General features: G+C 44.8%; 1 protein-coding gene across 1 annotated transcript in view; it reads right to left on the minus strand.

The window, feature by feature from the left end:
• HADH (hydroxyacyl-CoA dehydrogenase) overlaps positions 1-23,109 on the minus strand; it is a 48,007-nt gene that overhangs the window by 18,431 nt on the left and 6,467 nt on the right. The window contains 2 exon segments of the mRNA XM_007452147.1: positions 4,569-4,726; positions 5,821-5,949. Coding sequence (XP_007452209.1) covers positions 4,569-4,726; positions 5,821-5,949 — 287 coding nt within the window.

The raw sequence follows: 23,109 nt of genomic DNA on the forward strand, positions 1-23,109 counted from the left end.
CTTTTCCCCACACCCTCTTTAGCATTTACTGTTTGTGGATTTTTTTGATGATGGTCATTCTGACCCGTGTGAGGTGATACCTCATTGTAGTTTTGATTTGCAATTCTCTAATAATTAGTGATGTTGAGCATCTTTTCATGTGCTTTTTAACCATCTGTATGTCTTCTTTGGAGAAATGTCTACTTAGATCTTCCACCCATTTTCTGACTGGGTTGGTTTTTTTTTGATATTGAGCTGCATGAGCTGTTTGTATATTTTGGAGATTAATCCCTTGTCGGTTGCTTCATTTGCAAATATTTTTTCCCATTCTGAGGGTTGTCTTTTCGTTTTGTTTACGGTTTCCTTTGCTGTGTAAAAGCTTTTAAGTTTAATCAGGTCCCATTTGTTTATTTTCATTTTTCTTTTCATTACTCTAGTAGGTGGATTGAAAAAGATCTTGCTGTGATTTATAGATCAATGGAACAGGATAGAAAGTCCAGAGATAAACTCATGTATCTGTGGTCACGTAATCTATGACAAAGGATGCAAGAATATACAATGGAGAAAAGACAGTCTCTTTAATAAGTGGTGCTGGGAAAACTGGACGGCTACATGTAAAAGAATGAAATTAGACCACACCCCAGCAATCCCACTACTGGGCATATATATACCCAGAGAAAACCATAATTCAAAAAGACACATGCACCCCAATGTTCAGTGCAGCACTATTTACAATAGCCAAGTCATGGAGGCAACCTAAATGCCCAACGACAGACGAATGGATAAAGAAGACGTGGTACATACAATGGAATATTGCTCAGCCGTAAAAAGGAATGAAACTGGGTCATCTGTAGAGACGTGGATGGACCTAGAGACTGTCATACAGAGTGAAGTAAGTCAGAAAAACAAATATCGTGTATTAACACATATATGTGGAATCTAGAAAAATGGCACAGATGAACCGGTTTGCAAGGCAGCAATAGAGACACAGATGTAGAGAACAAACGTATGGACACCAAGGGGGGAAAGTGGCAGGGGGTGGTGGTGTGATGAATTGGGAGATTGGGATTGACATGTATACACTGATGTGTATAAAATGGATGACTAATAAGAACCTGCTGTATAAAAAAAAAAAAAACACAAAAAAATAAAGCAGATTCTCAATCTAGCCCATTAAAAAAAAAATAAAAGCACACAAAAATGACTGCAAAAAAAAAAAAAAAATGAAATTAGAATACACCCTAACACCATACACAAAAATAAACTCAAAATGCATTAAAGACCTCAATATAAGACTGGACACTATAAAACTCTTAGAGGAAAGCATAGGCAGAACACTTTCTGACATAAACAGCATTTCACTTTTACGGCACAAGAACACTGACCTTTCTCAAACAACTTCTAAGTTGGCCAACTTAAAGGCCAGCTAGAGGGGCTTGTCCTTTAAAAAAAAAAAAAAAAAAGACTTTTTTTAAGGTTTAAAATTCTAGCTTTCAAAGTTTCTTGCTTTTTGGTCTGGGGAAAATAATATAAATTATCCCGTCACATGATATAAACCATCCCCCATCACAGAAGGCAAGGAGACCCTCTGCAGTAACAAGGAGTGGCTGACATGCCCTGAAACACAGCAGCAGGGTCTCCACAACCCAAGGCTGTGCTAGCAGGGGTTCCTTACCCCCCCTTAAGAAAAGAAAGGGCTATCTCAAAGGTGAGGGTTACACACTCATCTTTGATGAGTGTGGCATCTTTTTATAGGACATGTGAAGGGCAACTCATCTGCAAAAAGGGGAAACAAAGGCACACTGACTGGAGAGCATGTTTCGTCAAACAATGAAGTTACAGTCGGCCCTCAGGATCCACAGGTTCTGCCAACCCGGATCAAAAATATTCCAAAAAAAAAAAAAATTCCAAAAAGCAAAACTTGGACTTGCTATGTGATTTACATAGCATTTACACTGATGTGGACCATTTTTTTTTAAGTCTTAACTGAATTTATTACAATACTGCTTCTGCTGTTCATGTTTTTTTGGGTTCTTTTTGGTCCGCGAGGCATGTGGGATCTTAGCTCCCCGATCAGGGATCGAACCTGCACCCGCTGCACTGGAAGGCAAAGTCTTAACCACTGGACTGCCAGGGAAGTCTACATAGCATTACATTGTATCAGATATTATAAGTAATCTAGAGATGATTTAAAGTATATGGGGGATTGCGTAGATTACATGCAAATACTACACCACTTTATGTAAGGGACTCGAGCATCCTCAGATTTTGGTATTCACAGGGGGTCCTGGAACCAACCCTGACAGATACAGAAGGAAGACTGTACATCAGGGCCCAGTGTCGAGTGTCTCCAACCCAGGACACTCCCAGCACACATATTACCAGAAGGAGAAAGATGTCTCCTGCCGACAGACCTCCACTGCCACCTCTCCCAATCGGCCAGGCTGGCCCTGCTACTAACAGTGTCTCACACTGCCTTCCTTCAACACAAACACGATGTATGTACATATTATCTTCCACAAAAAAGCACACTCTCACATTTTCCTTGAAACACCTGACTCTCTAGCACCATCTTTTGTTTTTCCCTTTCTGATATTCACGTACCAAAAAAACTTTCCTCTTAAATGCACTAACAGAAAATCAACAGCACAAGCATGATGGTCACTGGAAACACCCCCAGGTGTGAAGGAGACTAGAGGGGGTGGTGGACTGTTCCAGAGGAGAGCCCGTGCTTTGTCAAAAGCGGGCAGCCAGGGCTCAGCTGGGGTGGGCCACGGGCCTTAGGGAAGCTTTTCATCTGCACGTCTTATACTGCAGCTAGGGAATGTGTGCTCTCTTCCAGGATGCAACTGTTTTATCAGGGCTTCCAAGTGGAACTTTATCACTGGAATGTATTTTCATCTCCCATTATAAGGATCTAACTGCAAAACTAAGCAGTAAAGTATCTCAATCAAGCTGTTTCATCAATAAAAAAACACAACAGCAATTCAGTAACATTCAACAGAGGCGCTGAGATCTGAAATGAAAACGGGAGTGTGGAGAAGGATGGCGGGGCCAGAAGCAAGTCACACCTACGGCGCGTGCCTACGGGTCCCGTCACGCGACACACCTGTTTTATGACATGAACTTAGGTGAACGAGGCTAGTGTAGTGCCTGACATACAGGAGCTCTCCGCAAATGTGAGCTGAGTTACACGAGTTTCCCAAACAACCCTGGGCAATAGGTACCACTACCCCTATTTCACAGACAGGGCAACTAGTCTTAGAGTTAGAACTGGGAAGGTCTTGGAAATTATTTACCCCTAACTCATGAACTCAAATGACAGATGATAAAACTGAGGGCCAGAGGGGGTTCATGACTGTCCAAGGTCAGAGAGGGAAGTGGCGGGGGGCCTGGCCCCAGGCCACCTGACTTTCCCCTAACAGTCCTTCCCTTACTCGACGCTGACAAAAGAGGGCAGTCAGACCCGTCACTGTCACGAGGGAATGACCAACATTCCAATAAAGACCAAACTGCTTGACAATACTCCCTTTTCTGGGGGTGGGTGCTTTACTGACTCAGAGGGCTCTCCGCTGACGTGGGAGTCAACACCCCTACCAACACAGACTTCTGTTTCTGTAGATGGTGCTGCAGCCCCTAAATGCCCGTGTAAAGCACATGAGCATGCTGGTCAGCAGAGTGAAACACAGGTGACAGAAAGACAGGCCTCTTCTCTTTGTCAGGGCAGGGCCTCTCCAGCCACCAGACCATAGAGCTCTAAGGGCTGACAACCCAGCAGGCTGGTATGCAAGTGTTTCTCTTTAGCCAGTGCTCACTGGTGGCTGCCTAAGAATTACTGTTGTCATATAATCTTATTTGACTTTGAGTCCCAACCAAGAAGGGTGAAGCATGGCCAGGAAAACCACAAGAGCATGAATGAATACATCAGGTGTCAGTATCACCAAGAGCCACACGCAGAACTAGAGCTGCACATGTGCACAGCTTGCTGACACTGCACAGACAGTCCTGAGCCTGGCGGCCCTGTGCCTGACCTGCATGAGGCTGGCTCTCCTCTCCCACCCTTTGCCAGGAAGCTGAGTAAGAACTCAGTGCTTCTTAAAGGCTCCCAAGAGTGTTGTGATTTAACCCACAGAAAGCTCAAAGCAGGAGGGTCCTAGAAAACTGTGTAGACAGAGAAGCATTCCCTTCAATTACATCATTCTGTTGGTTCCACCCAAAAGAGGGGACACACCAAATTGCTCTGAGGTTGCTCAGCAGACATTTAAGGACATGTCCGAGTGCCTCCATCCTCTGGCCTGGGAGGGCCCAAGACAAAGACGCTGCAAGAGATGAAGGCCTGTCCCTGGATGGGCCCTCCATTTCACATGGAAAATTCCACCCTAATTTGGGGACAAGGGTCAGATCAGGGCAGCCCAAGGCTCGGGAAGCAAACTGGGGGTGGAGGATGGAGAACAAAGGAAACAGTGTCAGCTCTTCTGGAAACAGCTGCAGGGTAATAAAAAGGCTTAGAAGACTCCTTCCCAGGAGAAAAGCCCAAGCGCCCAAGAGGAAGCCCGAAGACCCTACAAGATCTCCCAGAGATCACGTACTCGGCAGCAAACTTGTCCAGCCTCTTGAAGAGCTCGCTCTTCACCCTCAGATTCTCTACGATGGCCTCCACCACCAGGTCTGTGCTGTGGACCACGGATGCTGCGTCCATGCTGGTCAATATGCTGCTTAGGGTCTTCTCCATGAACTCATCACCAGCCTAATGCAGTGGAGTAAGAAGAGAACAGTCACTGGGCTCACTGGAAAATGGTGTGTGACTTGCTGCTAAGGCAAGAGGAGAGAGGAAGGCGAGGATACCCCAGACACAACTTGAATGTGTCCTGAAATTCTGAGAAATAAAACTCCCTACGTTTCTTCTTAGGGAAGACAGCATCTCAATATACTTCTGGACACCAGGGCAAGAATCAGCCTGTGCACAATCCCAACTGCTGGTCAGCACACTGTCATGTGTCAGTCATAATCTTTCAAGCTCTTAGCTCTGCTCCAGTCACTAAACTGTTTGTTCACAGCACCTGTGTTGGCCTGTTCTATCTGTTCCGAGCGAACAGCCAGCCAGCCATGTACTGTTACATGACGGGCTTCTTGGAAGCCTGTAATTTGTCTTCCAGAAAAGGGTAAAGGCTGAGCTCAGCCCCACCCATGAGTCTGAGAGGTGGTGCTGACTATATCCCTCTAGTAGGAGGCAGGGAACAGCCAAGTAAGGGCAGGAGCGAGGAGTAAGAAAGCTGAACTCAGCAGTCGCTCGTCAAATAATGATCGCCCATCATGTGCCGGCAACGGGTGGTTCAAAAGCACGCCAGACACAGTCTCTGCTCTAAAAGAGCTCGCAGTCCTGTCTTTTCCTCATTTGTGCCTCCAGGTTTCCACAAAGAGACCTCAGTTAGGGCAGAAACAGTGCCCTTATTAGCTGCCATTTTACTTCAAAATGTAATTTGCCCATGAGGATTCAAAATGGTCACAATCAGCTAAAGGCACCCAAAGTCATCAAGAAATAAACAACTCTCAGAGCTGTTCAACAGAAATACAACGCCAAGACGATAGGCGATTTAAAATTTCTACTGGTTGCATTTTAACAAGCAAAAAGAAACAGGTAAAATTAATTTTATTTCACCCCAATATTTCTCATGGAATATTTAGTGATTATGTTATTATACTGGCCTAAAGTTAGGCCTATTATACTGGCCTAAGGTTTCAATTCAAACGAATTGAAAAAGCAAGCAAAGGCGAGAACGCCCTCACAAATGTGAAGTGGTCACAGGACGGGTCTTGAGGACACTGATGACAGGAAATTACCTTGGGGTTTTCTGCAAACTTCTTCTTGGCCACTTTCCGAAGGCTTTCCTCAATTCCCCTTCTAGATTTTGCCAGGATGTCCTCTGTCTGGTCCACCAACACTACTGTGTGGCCAGTTGCTGCAGCAACCTGGAGCAAAAAAAAACAAAACAAAACAAGAAAACATAAAAGTTAAAAAAAAAAAACCCAGTAGATGGGAATTCCCTGGTGGTCCAGTGGTTAGGACTCCGCGCTTTCACCACTGGGGTGCAGGTTCAATCCCTGATTGGGGAACTAAGATCCTGTGAGCCGTGTGGCGTGGCTCAAAACAAAAACAAAGAAACAGTAAAGTTTCATATTCTACATGAACTCTAACACCATTCCACTCAAAATACCGAATAAACATAATAAACCAACAGTAATTAAACACACACTTCTTACTTCTTCCCAGGCACTGCTCTAAACCCTTAACACGATGACAATTCTCAAAACAACCTTACAAGGTTAAGAAATGTGCCCACGGTCACACAATAGGTAGGCCGCAGAGCTGGGATCTGAATCAAGGTTCTGAAGGCCACACTGTAACCACTACCCCGGGCTGCGCTGTCCAACACAGAAGCCACTAGCCACACAGGACGATTTAAATTAACTGAAATTAAGTAAAATTAAAAACTCAGCTCCTCAGTTACACCAGTCCTATCCCAAGTGTTCAACAGCCCATTCACAGAGCACCTACTCCCTCCCCAACCACCTTGCTTCCTTAGAGCTGGCCCAGCTTGTGCAGATTGACCCGTGGCTCATCTCCGCTGCAGTCCTTAAGGCAGCAATGGGTAAGACTTTAACAATGGTGGCAAAAAGACTCATGTCCCCAAGGGCTAATTAGTGACAAGACTCCCAGGAAACTAGGTCTTGTCATCAACCAATTTAAAAGGAAAATTCCCCTCCCGTCCCCTTGCCCATCTTGGTTAAATCCTGAGGGTACGTTTAGGGAAGCTGCCCCAAGTTCACATGGAGCCAGCCTAGTTTAGCCACAATCAATGACAAGTCAAGCCCTACCTACTTCATCACAGTTTGCCAACAGATTTGGCAAAAACTGTGGAAAAGGCAGATACATTTTTTATTTCATATTACAGGTAGGTGTTATACTCAGTTCAAGCCATAAGTAATAGGACACATATGGCCTAAAACAAACATCAATGACGCAAGTTAACAGCACAACTGAGATGCCTCTCAGGGTCTGGAGAGACCCCATAGAACCACTGGCTTTGGAACATCTGTGGACCAGTGGTACGTAAAAGAGGGGCAGGTTAGCAGAAACAAACGTGCCCAGAGATGACAGTAAAGAGTAGTTCTAAACCACCATCATGATGTGATTCTGGAAACCAGGCAACTAAAAACTCAAAGTTGAAAACCAAAGAGGAAAAGAAACAAACAGAAGAGAAAAACGCAAAGGAAAAAAGGTTCATATCCCAAAGAAAGATTTCCAAGGAACACTTCTAAAAACGATAAGACAGGTTTTAGATGGAAGTTAATTAACAACAGCGTCTCCCTGAGAACGCTGCACTTAGGACTGCGAGTCTGAGCCTGTGGGGCCTGTAGGCCGCATAAGCACCGCCAACGCCCCAGAGACTGGAACCGAGAAAAGGAAACACTGCCAGGACCGGAAGGTCTGACAACCACAGCAGGGCAATGGGGGTAAGGGAATGAGTTATCTTGATAAAAAAACAGAAGAAAGAAGCAAACTTGCCCTGTCGGCACAAACACAGGCTGCAGGCAGCAGCAGGTCAAAGTAAAATAACACCCCGAAAGCTAAACACACATCAGTCCAGACCAGGTTTCTCCCTAAGCAACAACAGACCAAGGCCCGTCTTGCCAACACCTCAAATCACTGGACACAAATCTGAACCTCCAATTCAATAAATTCAAACTAAAAAAGCAAGAGCAAGTTTAGAAACTGTGCAGCAAAGACCACACTGTGAGACTGTTATCTTTAGAAAGGCTCTTGGCTGGTGTCTGGAAACGTACATTTGGAGAGGGTTCCTGCTCACAGTATCTAAACTGTGCAATATGGTTTACACTCACAACTGCTTTCCTTCTGAGAGTCTGAAATTTTGGTGCTTGCCAGGAAGAGGGTGCCTATGTGACCAGCCGCAATAAAAATCCTGGGCTCTGGGTCTCTAATGAGCATCCCTAGTAGACAACATTTCACATGTGCTGTCACAACTTGCTGCTAGAGGAATTAAGTGTGTCCTGTGTGACTTCACTGGGAGAGGACTTGAGAAGCTGGCACCTGATTTCCTCTAGACTTTGTCCCACACGCCTTTTCCCTTTGCTGGTTCTGGTCTATATCCTTTTCCTGTACTAAGTTATAGCCACCATGGTGATGACTCTATGCTGGTCCTGTAAGTAAATCACCAAACCTGGAGAAGCAGGGGGAATTTGGTGAGGAACCCTGACACAGAAAACTAAGAAAATAAATCTCAAATTCCAGATGCAGCTGGTGATGAAACTGAACTGCTTTGAGGCAGGCAGCACTGGGGGGCAACAGCTGAAGGGAGGTGTGATGACCACTGGTCGGGCACCTCGTCTGCAAGGTGGGGCAAGCAGAGGTGCTGGCTTGGGGACCTTCCCTTTTTGTCTTGGTTCCTCTGTCTGACAGTCTGTCTGGAATAACACAAGTGGTTTTCACCTCTGACCGAGGTCATCCTTTCAATAGGCCAGACAGGATTCCTCAGGTTCCCCCTTTTGCCCAGGTCCCAATCCACTCTCCCGCACTTCACCTCCAGCATCACTCGGGCTTTTTTGCTCCTCAAGGGGTTGGGGAGGAAAACTCAAGTACATTTGGAACAAGACAGTGCCAAAGCTGAAGGAAATAGAGACAAAGAAAGACAGCAAGGGACTTCCCTACTGGTTCAGTGGTTAGGACTCCGCGCTTCCACTGCAGGGGACACTGGTTTGATCCCTGGTCGGGGAACTAACATCCCAGAAGCTGCAACTGGCCACCAAAAAAAAAAAAAAAAGACAGCAAAGGCAGTGTCTTTCTGCTTTGAAACGTTATAATCCCACTGAGAAAATATGAAGGAAAAAAAACACTCAACAATACAAAGCTCCATATGTGGGATGTCAAAGAAAATAAAAACCACATGGTGAAGAATTCTGTCAGGCAACAGATCTCAGAAAGCTGGGTAAGAAGGTATACCTGGAATGAGCCATCTTCCCAAGGAACAAGGTATTAACCTTAAAGAGGTAGAGCAGAATAAGTGAAGGAGGTGGTATCATGCCATCTCTCTAGAAAGCCTCTTTCAGAGTTATTATAATCAATCGTGTTTGTGACAGTCACAGGGCATTTTTGGTTATGTGGCAGATAAGCCATAACGCTATCCTTATGATTACTTTTTTTAAATTGCAAGCAGAACCAAACCTAGAGAGGAAGCGACCCTCAAAAATTCAAGTGAACCAAGAGAGACTTACAAAAACACTAAAATTCAACTGGGAAAAACCCTGGCCAAAAAGCATTTTCAGCCTAAATGCTGACTTTCCACTCCTATCCAAAGTCCTCTGATAAACACCGCCAGCTGCCCACCCACACTCCCCTTGCTCATCCTGGCGTCTAAATGAGCACACCAGAGATGATACAGTATGTAGACAGCAGCCAAAACCAGCTATTAAATCAAGGCTCTCTAGGCAATGTTCCAGAAGAGCAAAGTGCACGTGTCAAATGACCCATGTCAAAGTTACTGAGGGTGTAAAATTTCTGTTTACTTTCTCATCTCAACCAGAAGATACAGGATGTGCGAGGGGCCGAACCTCAGAGAGAAAGAAGACAGACAGATCTTCCCAGTGTCACTGATCACATCCTCACTCTGCAAAACTTCCCTCAGCCCCACAGTGCCTCAATGGTCTGAAAGAGGCTGCTCTTGTAGAAACTTAGCTCAATTTTTTTCCCTACCTCAACTGACTGCAGAATTTTCTACAATTTTGGGCTCTCCAAAATGCCTAAACTGGTATTTCTGGTGTAGTAAGAAAGCAACAATTGTATACTCTAAATGGTTATCCCTTTAACAATTTCTACTTCAGCTTTTCTTACCTTGGTTAACTCATAAAGCTTCAAGAAAATACGAAGGAAATCTTATGGTAGAGCCATTCCACAAATATAGTTAGAGAAAGACATTCTGGTTTAAACCCAAAGTGGATATGGTTAGTGGGGAGTTCCCTGGCGGTCCAGTGGTTAGGACTTGACACTTTCACTGCCATAGCCTGGGTTCAATCCCTGGTCAGGAAACTAAGATCCCACAAGCTGCGCGGCACAGCCAAAAAAAAAACCAAAGTGGATTTGGTTCGGACTGAGTAGAAAAAATACGAGTGAAAAAGAAATTTACATTCTTGAAATATTTTCCATCTCATGGTGAAGCTCTTGGTTGCATAGCAGTAAACTACCGTTACAGCACAGCTTCAACTGATTTCAAAGAAAGCAGTTATTTTCATCCTACCCACTTGCAGAGAGTAACCCAACCGAATGCTCAAGTTCCTTGCAATCATTTCTTGCAGACATACCCAAGAGACACAAGGTTGGCAGTATCTTGAGGGCAACTTCCTGTCCTATTCATCTTTGCAAACCCCAGTGCCTGGTCCATGGTGGGCACTCAATATATATTTGTTGAATAAGTAAATGATCAAACTACATCTAGCCTACTGCCTGGTATGTATTAGATGCCTGATAACATTTCCACAGGATGAGTCTAATGTTCTTTGATTCTATTCATCTACTCCAAGTGGGGTTGGTATTCCTCTCCTACTGCTGTGTGTCTAAAGGGGCTACCACCGGGAAAGAGGCAGCATGCAGGCAGCCTGTCCCTTGCCCCCCTGCAATCCATGTCCAACCTCAAAGCTGCACGACTCTCATCCCAGACTGGCTCAATAAGCTGATGCAACCTTACGCATGGCCAGCAGTCAGATCTTCATTCATGGCTTCAGATACACGCGGGTTTGAAGGCAAAAAACAGAAAAAATAGAACAAGAAGTGCTGTGTTTTCCTTGGAAGCCAAGTAACTGTACTGGGGTATATAAACAATCTGGACAGCGGGGAAGCTGTCAAATAGTTTGGATGAAAAAATGCAGATTATTAGGAAATGCTTTCCACCAAATGACCAGAGGTCACAGACGAGAACTTTGGCCTCTCAGAGGTGAGCACTTTTGCTCCCCCGCGCCAACACCCGCACTGCCCTGGGGTGGAGGGCAAGCACCATTTAGAGTCCCGTGCTGAGCGCGGCTCTACGTGCGTTCCCTTTACTACTACTGCCTCCTCGTGGCTCAACACCGTGCCGCGGCTGCTCCAGGCCCTGGGACAAGGTGAGGAACAAAACAAATCCCCTGCTCTCAGAGAGCTTTCACTGCTCATAAATTACCCCATTTGGTCTGCACAACAGCCTTTGGGGGAGGCACTGTAACAGTAAGCAAAGTCTGGATGTGATGGGGCTTTGACGCTAGGGCCGCCTGTATCCAGAGCTCACGTGCTGGCTGTTCCTGACCCCAAAAGGCATGGCTGGGTCTGAGGGGAACAGTCTGAGACAGCTCTGAGTTGGGCAAGGGCCAGACTCCGGAGCCCGTCTGCCAACTGTGAGACAGAAAAATTCCTTAACCCCCAGAGGCTGTCTCCTCACCCATAAAAATGGGCAGCAGAGCTGTTGAGAGGATTAAAAGAGTTAATATACACTAGGGACTGTGCCTAGCATATCACAACAGCTTAACGATTTTACTCTAGGCAGGCCCCTTCCTCCTTCTGCAAGGGTCCAAGGCCTAATGCTGGATACAGGTACAGACTCCAAAGGTAAATTATTTTGCTTTTAAAAATTACATCTTCTGATCTCATGACTTGTTCCCTTTTTGGTTTTCATTTTCAGGTTTCCTCTTCTGTGTCCTTCCATTTTTACAAACAGGCTAGGATCTGTCTTCATTTAAAAAGAATGTTTAGGGACTTCCCTGGTGGCGCAGTGGTTAGGAATCCGCCTGCCAATGCAGGGGACACGGGTTTGATCCCTGGTCCGGGAAGATCCCACATGCCGCAGAGCAACTAAGCCCGTGTGCCACAACTACTGAGCCTGCGCTCTAGAGCCCGCGAGCCACAACTACTGAAGCCCGCGTGCCTAAAGCCCGAGCTCCACAACAAGAGAAACCACTGCAATGAGAAACCTGAGCACCGCAACAAAGAGTAGCCCCCACTCAATGCAACTAGAGAAAGCCCGTGTGCAGCAATGAAGACCCAACACAACCAAATTAATTAATTAAAAAGTTAAAAAGAATGTTTAAAAAGCAGGGGGGACACCCACAAGCTTCCTTAGCCACCTGAAGCTGGCCTTCGCTTCACCACAGAAGTCTTTCAGTTACTGGGGGGGCACAGTGGTATGTGGAATGCGAGTTCTAGAGCTGGACTTCCTAGGTTTAAACCCTGGCTTAGCCACTTACTGCATAACTTTGGACAAGTTATACAGCCTCTTTATCTATGATTGCCTGATCTGTGATAAGGAAAACAACAGTGCCCATTTTATAAGATTGTTGTGAAAATTAAAGATGTTAAAGCGTTTAAAGTGTATAGACCAATGCCAAGCACAAAGAAGGTGCACAATGCTTGTTAGATGTCACTCTCGTCACTACACTTTGCACTCTCATTTTCCCCGAGCCATGCAATTCCTAAACCCTAGCGATGAGGCTTCCTCCACCACTACTGTGGTATGAATGTACAGATAACTTATCAATGGTCTTCTAAGTGCTAAAGCCGATGCCTGTTCTTTGTCTCCATATTCTACTTTTCCACAGCCCTACACAGTGCCAGCTAAACCATCCTTTTTGAAACTCTCCAATTTCTTATCTCTATCTCTTATCTGTTCCTTTTAGCGATATTAATTCTCTCCATCTTCTCAGCCTTTGAACAAAGGTATCCTTCAAGGTTCTGCTGTCAGTATTCTTTTTCTCTGTCTTTATATCCTTTCTTTCTGGAATCTTAATCATTCGGATAATTCCAGCTATGTATGAAACCAGCATATTCTGTCCTAAGCTACAGTCAACACCTTGACCCTAAAAACCAATTCTCCTTGACCTTCATTAATACTACCACTATCCTGAGGGTCACAATTTGCTGGACAACACTTTTTTCTTAACCTCAACCCTTAATTACGTCCAAAGAAATTATATCCACTATTCAAGGCCCATTTCAAAAGCTACCCTCTCCATGAAGCCTTTTTCCAAATGAATGTCTTCTTTCCTCTGTTTTGAAACCTTAGACCTAGACTTTTACTGCTGTTATTATGCTGCTTCACACCAAAGTCAGCTGTGTCACGTGGATCCTTGTCTAACGACCTCTGCTCTTAGATGTGAATCCCTTGATAGCAGACACTGATCTGGTCCCTAGCACTCAACACTTGCACACGGTGGCTGCCCAATAAATAACTGCTCAATACCAGGTGCCTAGAGCGCAGTGAGCTGAGCCCGTGCTCTCCTCCAGCCGCGCGCTCCCGCCTCGCGCTGCTTCATGGCTCCACGACCCTGCCCTTAGGTTCCCTCCACCAGAAAGCACCTCTGCCTCACTGCTGCCCGGGGGCCTCCAACTCATCCTTCATGATCCAAGAGAGGCCCTCTCTCCTTTAATGAAAGCTCTCCCAACCTCGAGCAGAGGTGGGCACTCCTTTGCGCCTCTACTGATTTACAGATACAGCAGGTCTTTCCTGCAGGACTCCAAATACAGAAAGAAAATAGAACGTGGAGCTGGTGAGAGCCACCAGCTACCAATGGCCACTCAGTTATGTAACGGTAGCCAGAACCCCAGGATGTGAATACAACAGAGGAATCAAAAACAAACGGTCATAAACAATTTCATGTTGTAAAAATCTCACAAATTTCAGAATAAAGGTCATAAACCAATGAGTATGTAGGAGAAATTCCAGATGTGAAAGATAAATTAGACATGAAAAAGCTGACCAACACCAACTCTTTTTTTTTTTTTTTTGCGGGCCTCTCACTGTTGTGGCCTCTCCCGTTGCGGAGCACAGGCTCCAGACGCCCAGGCCCAGCGGCCATGGCTCACGGGCCCAGCCGCTCCGCGGCACGTGGGATCCTCCCGGACCGGGGCACGAACCCGCGTCCCCTGCATCGGCAGGCGGACTCGCAACCACTGCGCCACCAGGGAAGCCCAACACCAACTCTTGATGATGACTCAAAATAATACCTAGAGAGCTTTTCAAAAGAGCTGCTGTATCATCCACTTCTTCAGAGTCTGAAGTAGCTGTTTCCACAAATCCCAACATAGGGTAGTTCTGGCACACTCCTAGCTGCAATCCAACGAAAATTTCCAGTAAATATAAATTTCATATACATATATGTGGTGCAATGTACACATATGCCTTCTTTTAACATGTACTTTTTTAATGTTCCTTTTCCCTCACCCTAAGAAGATATGTCTTATATGTAATGTCATAACTTAAGTGTCTAAAAGCCATATCTTAAGGTATTTAAACCACTAAAACTTTCATCTGTATCAGGTGACATCCCAGATATGATAAGCAGGCGATCTGTGCCTTTATGACAATTAATTGTTCATACTTGTGCTTCTTCCTCTGGACAGTGAGCAATTCAAGAGCAGCAGCCACATGTTACCTTCAACTGCCCCAATGCCTGGCACAAAGGGACACAATATTCATGAAAAGAAGGCATGAATAATAGCTCTATTTTTTTAAAGCATCAATTTGTAAATTATCTTAGGAATAAGTTCTCAAGAAATCATGACTGGTTTTGCTACTAGAAACTCTTTATAACAAATTTTACAAACCAAGTTATTTTAGAATTATGAAAAATCACACTCTTAGCCTGAAAAGGATAGGAAGAAAAAAAAGAGTTAATAACTGGAGCCTTCAGTCAATTTCCAAGTGAAAAAAATGCCACAAAAATGCCTGTTATTTTGTGAGCAGTCCAACCGTTTTCTGGCATTGGTGGAGATGCCAGGCAAAAGGGGAACTGGAGGGCAACCGCCGTGTAGTATGACCACCTCTGTAATTTCAAAACTGAATTTAGGCTTAATTTCCTCCAGCATGTCAATGTGTCCTGTACCATTTATCAAAGGGGCTGTAGGCAAAGACACACACAGTGCCTTTGACGGGCAGGATGTGTCCGTCCATCCTGTGAGGGACACGTGCGTGAGGCAGGTCAAGGATGACCACAGACACGTGACACATGTTCCTCTTCAGGTTTCTCTTCAACGTATGTTTCTTCTCTATCGTAGTAGAGGGAGAAAGTGAGGCACCTTAATTTCTCAACTACTGCAAGGTCAGAGATTGGCAGAAGTATTTACTGTTCAGCTTTATTAGCTACAGATGATCAAGATCCTCTATTTTTAGAGCAGGAAGATCAGTGTGGTGGCTTTCACACTCTTTAGCCATGAAATCCTTCCTCATGAGAATGTATACAGAAGAACAGTACACAAAGCATGGGTCAGGGAAGAGGGGTTTGGGAAGCACCAAGGAGATTCACTGAATTCCTAGCCCAAAAGTCTATCAGAGCATAGTGTAAAAACCTCTGATCTATTCACATCTGTTAGGATGGCTATTATTAAAAAAACAAAAACAAAAACAAAACCATAAAATAAGTGTTAGCAAGGATATGGAGAAATTGGAACCCTTGCACACTGCTGACGGGTAAAACAGTACAGCCACTGTAGAATATGGTATGGCAGTTCCTCAAAAAATTAAAAATAATTACCATATTATCCAGCAATTCCACTTCTGGGTACACCCAAAAGAACTGAAGCAAGACTGTAACACAGTTACAACCGTAACACAGTTGTAGACCATGTTCATAGCAGCATTATTCACAATAACCAAAAGGTGCAAGCAGCCCAAGTGTCCATCAATGGATGAATGGAAAAACAAAAGGTAGTGTGGACATGCAGTGGAATATGATGCCATTAAAAATATTCCAATGCAATATTATTCCTTAAAAAGGAAAGAAATTCTGACACATGCTACAACACAAATGAACCTTTAAGATTTTTAGGTGAAATAAGGCAGTCACAAAAGGACAAATACTGTAGGATTCCTCCTATAGGTAGTATCTAGAACACAGTCAAATTCAGAGACCGAAAGTAAAGCAACGGCTGCCGGGGGCTGGGGGAAGGGGAGATGGGAAGTTATTACTTAACAGTAATAACTGTTGTATGTATTTAAATGCCACTGAACTGTACATTTTTAAATGGTCAAAACGATGTCTTACTTTATGTATTTTATACCACACATACACAAAACCTTTAATCCAACACAACACCTTCATTTTACTGAGAAAAGAAACATTAACTAAAGCAAAAAAATTATTCACCTAAGATCACATACAGGCACTAAAGTGTTCTGTCTAAAACATAATTCTGTAAAAGGCACTTCTGTCTACATTACTAACTCCATTAAACTTTTCAGTGGCTCCCATGACCACAGAATAAAAGTTCTTACACATGGCATGCAAGGCCCTCCAGGAAAGGGACCCACCTCCTCTCCAGACATGCTGTTCACCGTCACCTGAGACTCTAAGACCACCACAAGGCTCGTAGTTGCCCACACCTGCTACTACTGCCTCTCACCTCCAGGACTTCGTACTGCCCATGCCTCCTCCCCAACTTCCTCTCATTAACTAAGCCTGAGTATCACTTCCAGATACTAAGCATCCCCACCCCAAGATCCTCTTTGTCCCAGTCACAGCACCTGTGTTCCAGTAATACCCCTGCATACCCTTACCATCCACCCACCACGGTGTGTGATGACCATCCGTTTAAGTGCTGTCTCCCTGACTCCTGGATTCTGACTAAACGTCATTCTATCTTTGTTGGCCGAATAGACCCTGCCTGGCTGGGGTGGGCCCTCAGGAAATGTTGACTGAGCAAATACATCTGGTGGGAAAAGCCAAGATGAGATTAGGTCTCCTGAAGGTCCAAGGCTCTCTTCATAGGGTTGCTTAGGGCCTCCCCTCATAATGTGAAAATAACTATATTGGAGTTCCACCTCATAATGTGAAAATAACTATATTGGAGTTCCAGTTCAAGACAGTACAGTAGGAAGATCCTGAACTCCCGTCCTCCCATAGACACACTGAGTCTACAGCTACATATGGAACAACTTCCTCTTTAAAAAAAAACCTAAAGAGGGGCTGAGCGACGACTACACGTCAGGCAAAAGAGAAGAAAACCACAAGGTGGGTAGGAGAGGCTGGGATACAATCTCATCATGCAGGGAGGGACCTTGGAACCTGGAGCTTCTCCCTGAAAAGCAAGGGGCTTGCATCCACATCAGGCATCCCAACTTTTGGGTCATACACTTGAGATGGCTCTCCAAAACTTCTGGCTTTGAAAACCAACAAGGTTCATGTCCCAAGACCCACAAGACTCTAGCAATCTGAGAAGCCACTCTTAAAGGGCTCACATGCTCAGGTTCACAGACCCCAGGGCCCAGCTCAGAGGCAGCTGATCACATCAGACTTAAAATAAAAGAAGCTGACCTGCTCATATTAAAGCGTCAGCCTGAAGGGCAGGCATCTAATTTCACACACACATCTAGAAGCCGGCTGTAAGACTCTCCAGGTATGGAGACCGGTAGGCACCACCTCTGTGATCTCCCTGTGCCATTCACCAGAGCACCAGTGTCTCCTGGTGGGAAGCTTTTGCACATGTCTGGTGCCCCAATTTTTGCGGCCGCTGCTAAGCAGTGCCTCTTGATCGATTGCCTGCCTCTGAAGGCTAGGTGAGTTTGCATTCCTGGCCCCAAAGGACTGTAATAATTGGTGTCACCCAGAAAGGAGCTCATACCCGTCTGGCACCCTGATTTTTGCTACTGCTGCCAGGGGACACCTCTACATCGCCTGGCTCTGGTGGTCAGTGGGGTTTATGTTCCCACAGGACTGTAACCAACAGAGAAAGAGTTCTTAAAGGGCTACCAGAAAAGAGCTTATATACTCATCCGGTGCCCTGATTTCTGTGGCTGCCACTCAGGGAACACTTCTAGATCACCTGGCTCTGGTGGCCAGAGGGGCTTAATGCCTAAGGTTCCACAGGACTGTATGTAACTAATTACTTTTACACGCTGATGCCTGAGGGTCTGGCTTCCAGGTGGCCTGAATCTAGATGCTGAGGTTCTTCCCTTTGGGACATTAACAGGACTTGGCACATCCTCAACTACTAAGAGCTGTTAAAAACATTACAGGGTACTTGGATAAGCAAAGAGGTTGGAGACAACCAGGAGCTGAGGCAGGGATGAACAACAGGGTTCACCTTCTACATGAGGTCACTCCTTCAGGGATGGGAGAGGTGATTGTTCCATCTACCGTTTAGAGTCAAGCAAACTGAAGAAACAGAGGATTATGTTCCAAATGAAAGAACAAGATAAAACCTCAGGAAAAAACCGTAACAAAGCAGAGATAAGTAATGTACCTGATAGAGTTCAAAGTAGTGGTCATAAAGATGTTCACCAAATTGAGTAGGAGAATAGATGAACACAGGGAGAACTTCAACAAAGACATGGAAAATAAAGAAAGTACCAAACAGAAGTCACAGAGCTAAAGAATACAACAACTGAACTGAAAAAAAAAGCTACAGAGGTTAAACAGCAGACTAGATACAGCAGAAGAATGAGTCAACTAGAAGACAAAGCATAAAACTCAACCAATCAGAGCAGCACAAAGAAAAGAGAATGAAACAAAGTGAAGATAGCTTAAGAGACTTATTGTACAACATCAAGTATACTAACATTCATGTTACTGTGTCCTAGAAGGAGAAGAGAGGGAGACAGGAGAAAACTTATTCCAAGAAATAATGGCAGAAAAATGCCCTAACCTGGGGAAAGAAACAGACATCCAGATCCAGTAAGCCCAAAGAGTTTCAAATAAGAAGAACCCAAGAGACCCACACCAAGACACATTATAATTAAAATGTCAAAAGCGAAAGACAAGGAGAGCTGCCTTGCAGATGCCGGACTTGCCGGCACCACGGGTGCAGCTGCCCTGCTGCACCTGTGACGCTGGGGCAGAGAGGAAGCGGCTGCTACTACGCTCAGTGCTCAGAACAGTGGGCGCTTAGGATGCTTTGTAGCCGGACATCACCAAAAGCTGCGTGAGAAAGCACCTTGTTTCCACGTGCACTTGCAGTGGGAGCTGTGCGCAGGCCCTTGAACACTTTGATATTCTTTTTTATAAAATAAGGCTCGTCGCGAGAATTAAATATGTGTAGAACCACATGGCAAGCTTTGGGCACAATGGGATTGACCAGGAGAGGGTCTCCTTATTGGAAATGATTGTTCTGTTGGTCTGTCTGCCAAGGACTTTTTAGGAATCCTTGGGCAAGTGTGACATGCATCCCTGGCTGAGGGCTGCTGAGCTGGTATCAAGGCCCTGTAGGGCCTCCAGGCCCTGTTCAGAGCAGGGTCCTAGGTGGGGACGAGGGGGGCCCAGAGCCACCTGGTTCACAAGCACTTGTGCTCTGAGGACCTTGAGACGTGTCACTCTGGAAGGAAGGCCAGAGGTTCGCTCCTGGCATTTGTCCTGTTGATGAGGCAGAAGTCGGGCCCCTGTGTGGAGCCCCTCGATGGGCCAAATGTAACCCTATAAAATGATCAACCAAACCAGGGGCATCCTGGTCCCCTTGCAGGTGGAGAGTGCATTTTGCTATTTCCCAAAATGTTTAAGTTGGAGGGCTGAACAAAAGCTGTAGGTCAGTGGCTCTCGACTAGGGGCAGTTTGTCCCCCTCCCAGGGCACGTGGCAATGTGCAGGGAAGGAAAGGGGTAGCGGTGCTGCTGGCATCTAGTTGGTGGGGGCCAGGGCTGTGTCCTGTGGTGCTCAGGACGGCTCCATAGTAAAGCTACAGGGTCCCAAATGCTGATAGGGCCAAGGCTGGCAAAACCTGCTATAGAAAATATGGTTTGGGGGGGATTCACGGATTGGATTCCATTTCTCAGGTCCGTGGGCCCAGCTCGGTCCTGTGCGGCTGGTCAGTGGAATAGACCTGCAGGTGTGGCTCTTGTCACTCTAGGACTGGCTTCAGGATAGATCCTGCTGATGAGGCCAGGGCACCGTCCTCAGTTCTGCAGGACAGTGCACCGGAGTGCAGCCGGGGGGTGTGTGCCTGACTCACAGCACGGCGTCCACGCACACCCAGTCTGCCGGCAAGGGCAGTGGAGAGCCGGGGAAGTCAGAGACCTGGGCATGTCCTCTGATGAAAAAGAACCTGCAGGCTTATCAAATAACTTTTGTGCGGAACATTGGTGTGTTGAAAAGCAGTTCTGTGTGCTTTCCCCCTTGGTGTGGATCAGCAGTGCTGAGGCAGCAGGCATGATACAGAAGTGTGAGCAGAGACGGTCTGGAATCCCCAAACTCCAGGGAAACTAAAGGTGACAGCAAGCCAGTGAAGAGGACAGGAGTTGGGGCCAGTGGTGGTGGCGGCAGCCCAGCAGGCACCCCTCGTCTCAGGGCCCTAATCCTGGCTCCAGCCAGGTGGTCAGGGGAACTGCAAGGTCTTCTGGGCGAGCAGAGCCCACAGTCCTGAGGTGTTCTTCGCTGTGTTTGGGTCATCTCCCCGCAACCAAGGGGGAGAAATCTAGATGAGGTTTAAGAATTAATGCTTTAAGAATGTGGATCTCATAGTTAAAACCTTGGAACACGTGTTTTCAGCAAAAGGTGCTAAAGTGAACGAAGGATTTAACACCTTTTCAAGGAGGGTGCCTCCATGTGGGCAGAACTAGAGAATAAATGGGTGTTGAATAATAAAAAAAAAAAAGACAAGGAGAAAATATTAAAAGCATCAAGAGAAAAACAACTTGCTACACACAAGGGAACCCCCAGTAAGACCAACAGCAGAATCTCTGTATGTTAGAAGGGAGTGGCACAATACATTCAGAGTGCTGAAAGAAAAAAACTTCCAACCAAGAATACTCTACCCGGCAAAGTTATTGCTCGGAGTGAAAGAGTTCATCACTACTAAACCAGCCTTACAAGAAATGTTAAAGGGACTTTAAGCTGAAAAGAAAGGGTGCTAATTAGTAACAAGAACACATATGAAAGAATAAATCTCACTGGAAAGGTAAATATATAGTAAAGGTAGATGAATCATTTATAAAGCTAGCATGAATATTAAAAGACAAAAGTCGTAAAAATAACTATGATTATAATAATTAGTTAAGGGATATACAAGATAAAAAGGTGTAAAATGTGACATCAAAAACATTAAATGGTGGGGAGGGTACTAATGTTGAGCTTTAGAAGGGGATCAAACTTAAGTCGTTATTAAATTAAAATACACTGTACAAGTTGCTGTATGTAAGCCTCATGGTAAGCACAAAGAAAATTAAAAGTCAATGCAGGGAACTGAAGATATTTGAAATATGAATATAGAATTCATAATCAGAATCTATAAACATTTCCTAAAAATCCATTAGGAAAAAAAAGGACAACATGAGAGCTAAACAGGAATGAAATTTAATAGCATATTACACAAGAATATATCTATATGGCCAATAAACATGCGAAAAGGGGTTCACCTCACTAGTATTGTAAGCAGGGAATTCTAATAAAAATACAATGAAGTGTCACTACACCCACCAGAATGACTAAACTTGAAAGGAACAATATAATCCTATAGAGCAAAGAGAATCTTCATACCCTGAAGGCAGAACTGTAAACTGGTATAATCACTTTGGAAAAATGTTTGGCATTATCTACTTAAGTCAAATATATTCATATCTCGTAATCCAGCAAGATTGTAACTGAAACTCAAATTGTAATTTCACCCAAGAGATATGTGCACACATGTATGTCAAAAGACAGGACCATGACTCTTCACAGCAACAGTGCTGTGACGGTTAATTCCAGCAGGTCTAGAATTAGCCTGAGTTGTTTTGCTAAAGCTCCTGCACCACAATGACCCCTGGTCAAGGCATGAAACCTACTGATTTATAGTGTTGCTTTGTAAACTTAAGTCTAAAGTTTTGGGGTGGTTTGTACCAGCTCATCAGCATTGTTTGTTGATAAGAGTGATACTGATGATTCACACCTGATTTGATGTTTTTAATTAATTACTGAATTTTCTCTTACTTAGAAAAGGATTTCGCGTGTCTTGGATGGAAGGAAATCAATCACACTCATTCTTCTCAAATTATTCAGTGATAAATATCCCCAGCTTTCTGAGGAGATGGCAGTGGAAGAGTGGATCACAAAAATAAAGAGGTCTTTTTCCCTCCTCCCACAGACATGTTATTTTTTCAATAAATAAGGAGGACTCGCCCTGGCACTTTAATCTGAGTGCCAATAATCTGAATCAACCCACTGAGAACTCCTGTTTTATGTGATAGTGACCTACACTGTAAGACCTTGAGGACAAGCAGTCTGCAATGGAAAAAAAATTATTTGAAGGCTATGTCCTCAGCTCTATGACTTCTCTAGCCTTGGTGGAAAGCAGGCTTAGCCAGAGAGAAATATTTTTGGACAAGGTTGCTCAGAGCTGTAAAAATAGGTTCAGTGAACAGCACACTTGTCAAAGGCCCTGAGTACTCCAGCCACAGGGCCAAGGAAGCATGCCAAGCAGAAGCTTGCTGGATTTCTCTATTTTCGCAAACATACCACCAGATTTGAAGCCCCTTCTCTGAAGTATAATTTGAGTGGAGAATTTGTGAGAATTACATCAAATGGTCCAGTGAGATGTTCCAAGTGCCCCTACACTACAGGAGGGCTGCATTTCATCAACATTACATTCTCTCTGAAAAACGGCAAAGTTGTATGTACCATCTGCCAAATGCAAATTCTGACTTCTCGATCCCCAGAGTAAGTGTTTTGCCCAGAATAAGTACACGGAGTCGCTGCTCCCCATGAGGCTGCTGTGCCTTTGCATCTAGGCCTGCCCTTGGGTTCTCAAGATTTGATCCAGGGAGGAAAAAAGTCATAAATCAGTTGCATCTCTCAGAGCTGGCAAGTCGGGGTTTATGGCTGTCTCTGTGCAATGCCGTGAACTCTGCCATCAACACAAGCTGTCTTCACAAACTTCAACAATCAGAAAAAGGCATTCCATTGAGGCTTTTGACCACCACCACAGATAGCTGGTTTGTACTTAAAACAGTTAAGTTCATTGGCTGGCCTCTTTTTTTAACTGAGATTTTTATATTTTAAATAGCATTTCTAAAAAGCCAAGGAAATGTGCCTCAATTTTTAAGTGAGCCTGTTAAATACACAATTTTTTTTTTTTTTTAATTCAGTAAGCATCTGGGTTTGGTAATGTAGAGAAAATAAATTCTCTCCCTGGACCCTC

This window comes from Lipotes vexillifer, unplaced genomic scaffold (genome assembly GCF_000442215.2).
Source record: "Lipotes vexillifer unplaced genomic scaffold, Lipotes_vexillifer_v1.1 scaffold22, whole genome shotgun sequence".
In the NCBI taxonomy this organism is placed as follows: domain Eukaryota; kingdom Metazoa; phylum Chordata; class Mammalia; order Artiodactyla; family Lipotidae; genus Lipotes; species Lipotes vexillifer.